Source organism: Dendronephthya gigantea, unplaced genomic scaffold (genome assembly GCF_004324835.1).
Source record: "Dendronephthya gigantea isolate DGI-Jeju-01 unplaced genomic scaffold, DenGig_1.0 000064F, whole genome shotgun sequence".
Classification (NCBI taxonomy): Eukaryota; Metazoa; Cnidaria; class Anthozoa; order Malacalcyonacea; family Nephtheidae; genus Dendronephthya; species Dendronephthya gigantea.
Genome location: NW_021163074.1, coordinates 1,371,126 through 1,383,035, shown reverse-complemented (window position 1 = coordinate 1,383,035; position 11,910 = coordinate 1,371,126). Strand labels below are relative to the sequence as shown.

Here is an 11,910-nt window from a genome sequence, read left to right as displayed (position 1 = left end):
AGGAAATGGCTCCAATATTTTTAGAGTTTTTTTTGAGAGTGGGGATGGTAGTTTCCCAGTTGTGCAAGTGCTTTCGCACATAATACCGAGCCCACCCCTCGATCCCTACTACAGAATGTATCTTCCTACGCCACTGTATTCAGTCGTTGCATAAATACCAGGTGCAAATGGTATTGCACAACTGAGGTCAGTTGTATAAAGAGGTGGTTAACTTCTTACTTTACATGCAGTTGGTGACCTTTTTCATAATGACGTCAAACGCAGAAAGTCTGATGATGTTGTAACATCAGACTTTCCGTTTCCGCGTTTGACGTCATTATAAGAAAGGTCCATTGGCTAATCAGAATCGTGTATTTTGTCATTGACTACGATTCAACTACCAAAAATATAGTCAAGAGTATCATACAACCGGCCCCAGACAAATGTTGGTGCATGAAAATAAACAAAATCTTTTAACGTATTCTAACCAATGTCGAATGTAGACTATAATCACCAGGACCATTATTGAAGTTCATATCTTGTGATAAGTTTTCTTCACAGAAGCAACCAAGCATCATGCCTAAATTATTCTCCACGCCATACCTCGCGCGGTATTTTCCGCTGACACAATTACTCACGGGTAGATTGTCGTTGCAAGACTGATCTCTCTTTTTTTGGACGATAAAATCTATAAGAATGAAACGAAAGAATGTGTAATGAGAAGGTTAGGTCGGTTGTTTTAATCGACGGGTTATTTAGAGTTCGTGCCCAATCAATAAAAAAATAGGAGCCAATATTTGGACTCCGAATTTATCTCGTAATTGGGAATTACAAGCGTAGTAAAATATCTTATATCCACTACATTCCAAACAAGAACGTTACAATTTTCAAACAATGCCGAGTAGAAGGTACGAATGTGGTGTCATTATTTCAAAGATGATGTCAGAGATTCCAAAATATAAAGCTGCATGGTTGTTGACGGGAGTAAGTTATGATACCAGCTCCTCTGAGCACTTGAATGGCTTAATTGGAAAAATCTTGAAAACAGATTTAGATCTATAATAAGGCGTTTCTGGTATACAATATCCTTGTCTTCGAGAATTGTTTCCTGCATTCACGAAGCAATAATGAAAATGACTTACAGATCTCTCACTTCTAAAACCTAAGAAAGAATTTCTTAAAAAGAGCTTTATAGGTATAGTGAGGCTGTACTGTGGAATAGTCTTTCTGCTGAGGCTAAGTCTGCTCATTCGATTTACTCCGTCTTATATACCTATTGTTATTTAACTTTTAAGTATACTCTTTATGTTCTGGATAATCTTTTGGTTGTGTTATATAATTAGTTTTTTCTTCATTTTTATATACCTGTAAATAGCTAAATAGACGCTCCTCATGAAAACTACCATATAGCTGGTGAGGATAGCGTCTCAAAAGAAATTTTACATACATACAAGTATATATACACTAATGCAGCAGTGCAATGCACTAACTTGCTAAACATACCTGCTGAGTAGGAACCTAAACTATATATTTTCGTCACATCTCCTCTGAGCGTATTTGTAAAACGAAACCAACTCACTCCCAAACAATTCATTCCCATTATCCTTCGTGACATTGCCATCAAAGCTGGCTTTGGAAGAGCTTTCCACCAAAAACTAAACTGGGTAACCGTTCCATTCATAGTTTCATTTTTATCACCTAGAATACAACAATGACCGCGAGGTCGTGTTAAAAGTCTATTTGGCATACGTTAAATGTTTTAAAATGATTAAAATTATTGTTTTAAAAGAATTAAGGTAGTATTTTAACGAAAGTGGTGAAAGTGATTCTCCGATAGGCCGTATACATGCACTACAGATGTTGCGTGGTATCAAGCAATGAAATGATTTAAAAACAATTCCAATAGTCTATTTGCTTCGTTTCAGGTGCGAAATCGAAAAGCAAGAATGCTTTTCGATTATTTCACAGCAGTGAAAGTCGTTCCAAGCCAAAACATGTAATCAGTAAATCAATATACGTGCATGATGTCAATAGCAAATACTGCTATTCATTGGCAGGAGTGCAATTTGATCATTGTCGCACCCTTTGGGACCGCTTTATTTATTGTTCGGAGTACTCCAGATTTCAGGAGAAGTCAGTAATGGAGTGGAACAAAACACTGTCACGTGAAAGTTCGGAACTGTTCTGATTACCTCTACTTTTAAGTAGGGGCGGATAGAACACACACAACACGTGACACATACAATTTTCACGTGTTTGAAAGTGATGGTATAACAGATAATGTGTTTAACCGTGTTGTATCTTCGATAAAATATAATAATTCCAAGTTGAATAAATTGTACTTTTATCCTTTTTTGAGGAACTAAAAAAGATTCATACATGCATTCGTACTATAACACCGAATTGTTCTCGCCTTCGCACGATAACCTGTAGGCTATACTAATTAACTAGTTCATAAATTTGCTTAATAGCCTAATATTTAGAAATGCTACTTTCCCGTGGGGTTTAAGCCCGCCGCACTCGAGAGAAACTTGCCTCTGGAGGCTAATAATAGCTCTCGTGTACGAGGGGCTTTAAGTGGAGGGAGCCTTATGATATTGATAAGAATAGGGTGAGGTTCTGATAAATTTTGTAAGAAAGGGGTTGTTGATCTTAAAATGAATCTAAAATTGAATTGTTCCTTCTCTTTTTTAAAAAAAGACTGGAAGTTATTAGGTTACCTCCGATCATGAATTTGTTACGGGAAGGATAGTAGAGTCCTTTGAATACAGAGCTGACGTGATGACGCTCTCCGTTCAAATACGTGTTTACGTCGCCACTTTCGGACAACCAGGTCAGAGCCAGGTTTTGCCAATAACCGATGGATTGAAGGGAGATGTTCGCAATTCTAAAATAATCGCGTCATAACCCCGATCACTCAACATCAAGGCAAGTGATCGGGGCACAAAGGCGTAAAGATGGATATGAATACACTTGCTATGATACACAAGATACACATATGAATACACAAGCTACCTTGCGTTTTTACCATCAAAGTAGAATGTTATATCTCCGTCAGATTTGATTCTCAGTAACATGAGGGGATTAGGTTCTGCTCCAATTAACGTAAACAGTGTCACTGGTAACTGCTTCAATTTCAGCCACATCGATATGGTCATTTGTTGCCCACTGTAGCAGCAATACGACGTTAGGGCATACGCGGGCGCGCTTCCTTCGAATATTAGCCCATAATTGTGTCGTCCAACTAAAAATTGACAAAAGCATACGGTAGATTCTTTATTAAAAGAAAGTGAACCTCCACCCCAGGTTGTAAGCTATTTGCGCGAAGGTTGCATGTCAACTATTTGCGAAAAAGCACCAGCACAAATATGTGATAGTTAAAGTCATAGTTTGTATAACCGACTTGGAGGGCAGGAATTTATGTAATAGTTGCGCCGATTGAGATTTTTGGGGAGATCGGGATTAAACGATGAAATGGGGACTGCAACAAGGTTATTAAAGAATTTTCATGTGACCGAACGATCAAAACGGCGAATGAGACTTGTGAAATGAGGCTCAACAACGCCAACAAAAGAAATAAAACTTTTTATTTATTTTATACTAAAATTCACTTTCTTTTTAATATATATTGCCCCCATGTAGCCGATTTAGAAAATTTTATAACAAGAAAACAAACTTTTGTTCAAGCATTAGATATTGCTACAACTTTGGATTGTTTGGATTGTTATTTTCCATTTCGACGTCTTTAAAGCGTTCAGTTTTGCAATTTATCCGTATTCTATAGAGTTTTGTTTTCAAAAATCTATAGCAAGTAGTGGACGGACAAGAAAACTTAGCGCTCTAAGGGAAGTGAAGGGTTTGTAGACAGTTTTTTACAACGTTTTAAAACGTAAAATGGACTTTGAGGTATTGAAATGAGTAAATATTACGATTATGCGGTAGTCGTGTTAGCCCCGTTTACACTACACTCGATTTTCTGGTACGGCACGGCTACATTTATTATTAAACTGCAAACATTTATGATTAAACCCCCCTCTGATATGTTAGCCTGTGTTATTTCTAGAGACGGTTCATGCCTTACTTGGTTGAGCTCGGAAATTTTGGGTATGATCGTGGACCTTAAAATTTTTATCTGGGATACTTGACGGTTGCTTTAAGTCCCGCCACGCAACAACATTGCCCATATCATTTCCTGGTTCAGCTATCATCATGTGTAACATCTCATCTGAGAGAACCTTAAGATGAAAATAACACAAAGATCATGACGGTTTGACAAAACTATTGAATCTACTAAACTGGAGGTAAATGATATAATACAATCAATACACATAATGTAAAACACTCAATACATGCATGATGTAATGCACTCTCAATACATGCATGCATGTGGTAATGCACTCAATACATGTATGCACTAAAAAATTGGGTACGGGTACCAATTTTTGCCGTGCCAATAAATTGATCGCAATGAATTATACATCGCAATAAATACATGTATGATGTAATGGAATCAATACATACATGTATGATGTAATTAACTCAATACATTTATGATGTAATGCAATCAATACATGCATGATGTAATTAATACAATTTATTGATCAATACAATATTATAATACAATATTCCATAATTGATGCAATCAATGCATGCATGATGTAATGCCCTCAATACATATACATGTATGATGTAATGCATCACTCGATACATGTATGATGTAATGCAATCAATACATACATATATGATGTAATGCACTCAATACATGTATGATGTAATGCAGTCAATACATGCATGATGTAAATGTAATTAATACAATTGTACGTGATGAAATCATGCAAACTAAATCAAAATTCGAGAGAACTGGACCATTACCTTGTCCCAAACATTGAAATTATGAATGATTCCAATTAAGTTTCTATTCTCAATTTCAGAGCCGCCGACAATAAATCGACTTTGACCAGATATTGTCCCATTTATTTCGATTCCGGCCATTCTCGATTGCAAAACACCATTAATGATTAGTTCAAAAATCCCTCCCTCTCCTGTCCATGTCATCACCACAAAATTTGCTTCATAATTGAAAATAGGGATCAGATCCACAGAGAATCTAAATTTAAAAAGTTGAAGACTTCAAAAACCGCCCATTGCGCATCATTTGCATGCACTATAGTATATATCGACCATATGATTTTATGTACAGTATAGATACTGCTATTTTAGTAGCAGGTTTTCCCAATTTCTGAAGTGTGGGTAAATAAAATTAGAATTTGGTCTATTTACATTATAAGCTAGTGCATGCACAGCAGACGTTCAAAGGAAACAAGCTTTTATATCTTCTAGGTTTTATCGGCTATCATAATCGAAGGACGAAAGCTACCTTTCGCTAAAGGTTGTATCCCATTACATTCGCTTCACCTGCGCTGGTGAAGCGGCCTTTGAAATTCTGCTCAGCGCGGCTGTGACCGCGCGGCCTACTGAAAAAACGCATGAAAAAAAACAGGGACCAGTTGTACGAAAGCTGAATAGCACTACGTCAACCGCTCGTTGTTTAGAATTACCTGGATTAAACTTGGTATTTTTATATTGGGGTTGTCTTTAATAATTGTTAGCTCCAAATCTGCGATTTCATTGCTTTTCAAGCATGTTTAAAACGGTTTAAAAAATCACTATCGGATGGCCTAGCGCTATCCCGCTTTTGTACAACCGCGGCTCCACATTATAAGCCAAGATTTCTCATTATTATTGTCTTAACGCGTTATACGATGTAATAGTCTATAACCGAGTTTGAGGTAACCTTGGTTCGTTTTACCGCTGCAGGGCGAATTAAAGACTACAAAAGGGTGCTATATATATTTCATGCCTGAGTCCTGCATGGACCGGAGGTTTTGTAGAATAATAATTCAAATCATCCAAAATGGCTTTCGGTGCCCAAGTGGCAACAAAGCAATATATCCACGACAATCAACGTATTAATGTTTTTATACATTTTTAACCGAGCATTTTCATATACGCCCGCTGGACCATAGGCGGCCCAAAATTGCGCGATAAATTTTTCAGTAATAAATTTCTCGCGCAATTTTGGGCCGCCTATATATAGATATATTTTGTTTTTTAATTCATCAGCAGGAAATGGCCTTTCTCTTAATCGATACCTCCAGAAAGGTGAATAAGGACGTTCATAGCCACATAGTCTTACCGTGCTGATTCTATGATCATTTCCATTGTTGAATTGGCATTAATCACAACGGATAGACGACAGTCGTCCGCGCTGTCTCCATAGCACGCTATTTGAGTGGGTGATGAAGGGGGATTTTGCGATCTCAATTGGAAAAACATTGTGAAAGCATCAAGGTCCCGTGGAGGAGAGACTGTATGTTCTAGCCATTGAAAATATGAGGTCAGGGGAAAGTACTTTGCATATATGCCCAATATAGGATCTAGAAGATAACAAGTGATGTTGATGAGATTGGGTGTTATTTGCGCAGAATTTGTGGTGGTGGAATATATACGTATTGTGTAGTGTTGACTGAGGTTAAACTTCTTAGCCGTAGTGTAAGTACATGAAGTGAACCATTTGGGGGGGGGGGGAAGCATCAGACAACATCATGAACACTATACATGGACTAACCTAGACCACAGTTAATGGACTGAGACTGGACGATCAACATCTACGGTGATATAAGTAACGATACCGCTACCGGCCGGGTTCAAAGCATTTAATTTAGGCCCTGTCTACACGACACCGAAAGAGTTTGGAAATGCAGGAGTATTTCTCCGTTGAAATATTTATCCGCGTTTACATGTAAATAAAAAAAAATCGATCCGAAAACGCAAAAGTTATTTGATCCCGCAGTACACCTTTTTTTTCTTACGTTTTTAGTCTAACTTACTTCTTGCTGAACAATTAACAGGTTGAGTTAAGTTGAATAATCCAGTCCAAATGACTTGCTGCCAATTTCCTGAATATCTTGGAACACATCTGTGTGAAAAACTGGTTGTGACTTGATCATAATTATAACTGGTTTGTTGTATGTCAACATTTCCAATGGAACCGGTAAAAAAGTACTCTGTGCCATTTGATTCCTAGACATAACACGAAACATTTTAGAGATACATGCATGCATGGCTTAACTCAGGCTGGCTGAGGATTCATTGTTGAAAAGGCATGATATTGGGGAGGTAAGGTTGTTGGATGTTGGCAAGGTATATGACGTAATACGTACTTTAAAGTAACCAATGTGCAATTCCCCAGGTGGAAAAGAGTAAACTGTTGAATAAGGGACTCCTTTGGTCAATTTCGGACCTTCCCGCTTCACACCATCGAGGTAAAAGTTTATCGTTGCATCTGAGAAAAGCACTATTGCGACAACATGCCAATTGTTATCATTCGTAGGATATAAATGAGGAAACGTAACGTTGTATCTATACATAGGATAAAATATAAGGTTATTGAGTTTACTGGAGACTATAAAGGGAAAATTCCGAGATGTCTTTGACTTATAACATTTGGTTTTTCTGTGGTTACAGACTTCTCACTTACACATAGCCTTTCCATAACTCCACAAAAAAAGTATTTGAATTCCCGTCTCGCCATACAGAAAGTCTTTCTGTCGCTGAAGGAGATGTAGGTATATGGTGCAGGAAGTAGGAGATGTTTTGCTCCGCCGTTTTAAACCAGAAATTTAAGAGCAATTCATGAAAAGAAAGACTTCCTGTGAAGGTAGCGTAAGGGTGGTCTCCCGAGCCATTGAGATTGAACTGGTACATATTGCTAACTAGATAAAAAGGTTTATATTCCTAGACTTATAGTCAGCAAGTATAGTTATGGTAAGGATGACCTAGTTTTCGCTTAGAAGGGTGTGCAACAGCGCGTTTTTTGTCATTAATTTTGATTCCACTATTTCACAAGTTAAAAATATTCATTAGCATGAATTTATAATTTCTTTGTCCTATACAGTGCATAATTGCAAACAAGGTTTCTTAGCCGCATGTAGCAAACTCAGAGCCGAGGTGTATCACTCAGAGCCGAGGTAATTTGTTAAACATGTTAAACGGAACGCACAAGCTATTGATAAGTTTATATATATAGAGAACTCGTATCTACGTATATTCAAGTGAAGACTCCTTTTTTAATTCCTAATTTCATAGGATCGGGCTATCAGCGTACAAAGAATGTCGAGAATCTAGGTGAATTCCTTAATTGATAAATTCCCGTTTTTTTTTATCTTCGCCAACACCTTTAATTTTCCTGCATGCATTTCTCTGAAAATATGGCGAGTTGTCCCTTCTTCCCTATATGTTACCCTCCCTCGTTGATCCTGGGGTGTCTACTTCTCCTTCTTCTTTATACTCACCTATTTGACATTGTGTCCCCTCCAAGGGATAAAGACAATCGCATTTATATGACGTCATTGTGCTGATACATGTTCCTCCATTTAAACATGGGTTTGATTGACATGGGTCGAAATCTTAAAAATATTTCAGCGAACGATCAATCATAATTTTCATTCGATTTAAAGCTTCCCATTTACGAGCGGAAGAGTTTCTCCAGTTGTAATAAAAATAGAAAAACATTTCTGAATCTTTATACATCAATACTGGATGTCAATTTCTAAATGTTTTGGAGTATCTCTATTTCTCGAGAAATTTCATGCCTTGCCAACGCGGCACAGCCCGCTCTATTTTGATGTACTTAATTTTTACTATGTCTATGTATATATTAGATCATGGTGGATGCGAATACGATATAACTCCAGTTTATCAGAGACAACTTAACCTAATCTATTTATGCATGTGGGTTAATGTTTTTGTAGTGGATCGTGTTAAGATATAAATCCGCAAGAAATGCTCTAGCTCCTAAAGTAAATCGTTTCCATCACTATTTAAACCTATCAAAACTATGGTGTAACTCACATTCTTCGCACTTGGGACCATTAAAAGGGAAATTACAAGTTTCACATCGATATCCTAGCACAGCATCAGAAACGCAATATCTTGCATTCGTACACGGGTTACTTCCACAGGGATCTATATCTTTTGGACAAAAGTAGATGTTATCAATTACGTATAAGAGCTTTGTAAAGAAACTGAGTTCTTTCAAGATTGGGGTGCATATACTGTTGAGTTCATTAACATAATACCAATACCAATATATGGTACATATATGGTCAGTAAAGAACGAGGGGAGATAAGCAGAGGCATAGCCAGCGTGAAATAAGTGGGGGGTCTATGCAACCATGCAGGACAGTCTAATAAACAAGTGCTAGATGTAACTAAAGTTAAGTGGGGAAACGTATTAGTGCATGGACCATGGGCCTATTTCAGTTTTGGCAAACCTGCAGGAGCCTTGTACATTGTGTGTCGTGGCATTTGTGGTTTCTAAAAAAACAAAACGGAAACAATTCAAGACTTTAATGTTGTCATTCAGCACTTTAATGTTGTACCTAAAGCCTGTTCACTCTCATGGTCCTAGGAATCTGGGATTCTCTTTGTCGTCACTATAGTGCGCAACATGCTTTGTCTGTCGGAAAATAATACAGCCTATAGGGCCAGGCTCATACTTTTCCTAAGAATCTGGGATTCCATTTGTGTCTGAGGTCACTGGTGCGCAAAATGCTTGCATATGTCTATTGGAAAATAATACTATGGATCCCGGATACTTAGGAGCCAGTGTGAATCAGGCTTAAAAATGACCGCCATGCTCATAACATGCAGCGGTTTAATCAATATATTCAATTTAGTTCAGTTCATGGTGGAACGGTTTGCTTCAGCCTTGTCTATAGGATATGGTTCGTATAAAAATGAACGAATATGGATGGTTCATATAAAAATGTTAACTCTTAGGGACAGCATTAGCTAGCCTATCAAAATCGTGTATTTTCCATTCAACTGCGATCTAACTACGCAGAACGTAGTTAGAAGTTTTATACAACCGGTCCCAGGTAATTTCTGTCTTGTTTTGTTTGCTGTGTCCTATTTTATTTATCCATCTTATAGTCTAAAACATGGTGGTAAAAATGGGGCAAAATTTTTGGCTACATACGGGGTGACGGCCAAACATAGGATTCGTTAAGTAAACAACATCAGGGTTGTCGATGAGATCTTGAGGAGCTGTCTCGTTGCTTGCATTGTTCAATTCACAAACATCCAAAAAAGGAAAGTAATTAAAACTCTGGCATTGATAATTTTCTTCCCAGCAATCTGATAAACAATGTTGTGGGTCGACAGCCTCAAATGTCTTCTTGAACACGTGACCTTTAAGATATTTGCCAAGTGTTGTACGAGTTGTCTTTTTTATCACAACATTTTTGTTCTGAAGTCCATTCGCTAAAGATGTAATCGTAAACAGACCAATGGCGAAGACTGCATAATGATGTGACATCTAGATATTGAGAGATATTGAGATAAAATAACATTAGCACTGCATGTATATTGACCATGCCTTCATTTTGTAAAGCTTATACTTTAATTTAATCAACACAGCTCTTAACAGTCTTAACGTTTAAAATATATCAACATCATGCAAATAGTTGTCATAACTGTATAGAAGAATGCTAGTGGTAGTAGTATTGAAATAGTGCCAGCAGGCACGCCGGAACATCGATAATTGGGGGGGCATATATTCATATATTTGAGTTCTGCATTATTTGTTTCTTTTGAAATCGATTGTTTTTACGGTCTGTGAACTTGAATATATGAATATATGCCCCCCCAATTATCAATCTTCCGGCGTCCCTGAGTGCCAGTACTATATTAAATGGTCGTAATATCGAGGCAGTGGTAATTAAGTAGTAGAATGGTGGTAGTGGTATCATTAGAGTAGTGCTATTACTGTAGTGTGGTGGTTATATTGAAGTATAGTGGTAAGTAGTAGAATCGTAGTACTGTAGTGGTAGTATTGGGCTAGTAATATAGTGAATGGTCGTAGTATTGAGGTAGTGGTAATCAAGTAGTAGGATGGTCAATGGTCGTATAGTTGTGTTGATGAAGTAGTTGTGGAGTTGTGGAAAACGGTAAAGTGGTATTAGTGGTGTAAAGTAATAAAGTGGCATGCAGTAGGAGTAGTGGTATGTAAAAGATACCGGCATTTTTTTCTGGCATAGAATTTATACAACAACTTAGAAAGCTTGAAGCTTTTACGTGCGTGTACGTACGCGCATGCAAAAAAAAACGCGACCGTGGAAAACAGTCAGAGCTGAAGAAATCTTCAGCCCTAGCTTGTTTAAATTAGTCCAATCTTGGTACTTTTTTGAATTTGATATGCAAATTATTTTATTTATCTTTCTACAACCATAACTTATCACGACGGAATTGACAAATTCAACTTGCTATAAATGCTTGAGGCTGATTTTCCCAGTCGCGTTTTCTCTATACGCACGTACACGCACGAGAAAGTATAGATAGATTGAAACATTCGGAATGATAGGTGTGATAAAATGGAGTTTTCCTACGTAAAATTTAACTTAGCAGGTTTTAAATTTTTACTATAATACATACTACGTAGAACTGCATGCTTCCGCATAATTTTTCATATACAATTAAGCCTGGAGGCTGCCATATAAAAACTGCTTATCTGCATGTATATTACCTGTCAATACTATTGAACTAACAAGAATACGAATGTCTGAATACAAAACTTTTTGCTCGGATTTATTCAGGAAAATAAAACTGAACTATTAATATTTTAACTATTTTATGCACAGCAATTTCTTCTATTTTTCCAAGAGTCGTGGTATATTTTTTAACGTACTTATTTCCTTGTATATAAAATGGTTTACTAACCTTTCTTCGTGGCAATCACGCGTACGTTTGACAATTTAAATCTTCATTCAATTAATAACAAACGTATATTAAGACGAACAACTATGTGTTGTTGTGGTAGAAAACGCTGTCCTATAATACGATATGTTGCAGTAACCAGCAGGTGACATA

At 37.1% G+C, this 11,910-nt stretch overlaps 2 protein-coding genes across 2 annotated transcripts; both read right to left on the bottom strand.

Annotated features, from left to right (window-relative positions):
* Window positions 1–308: 308 nt before the first annotated feature.
* Window positions 309–5,045, bottom strand: LOC114530577. The gene is made up of 6 exons (XM_028552151.1): window positions 4,852–5,045; window positions 4,061–4,214; window positions 2,995–3,223; window positions 2,700–2,866; window positions 1,483–1,677; window positions 309–667 (listed from the first exon to the last, which is right to left on the bottom strand). Exons 1-6 carry the CDS (start codon window positions 5,032–5,034, stop codon window positions 453–455), a joined length of 1,143 nt encoding a protein of 380 aa, XP_028407952.1. The 5' UTR covers window positions 5,035–5,045; the 3' UTR covers window positions 309–452.
* On the bottom strand, window positions 5,044–10,606 carry LOC114530553 (the record flags this gene model as incomplete). The annotated part of the gene is made up of 9 exons (XM_028552121.1): window positions 10,022–10,606; window positions 9,315–9,357; window positions 8,893–9,012; window positions 8,334–8,447; window positions 7,520–7,754; window positions 7,203–7,401; window positions 6,870–7,062; window positions 6,176–6,416; window positions 5,044–5,086 (listed from the first exon to the last, which is right to left on the bottom strand). Coding segments are annotated over exons 1-9 (1,527 nt in total), but the record flags the coding sequence as incomplete, so codon positions are not given.
* Between the last annotated feature and the right edge of the window lie 1,304 nt (window positions 10,607–11,910).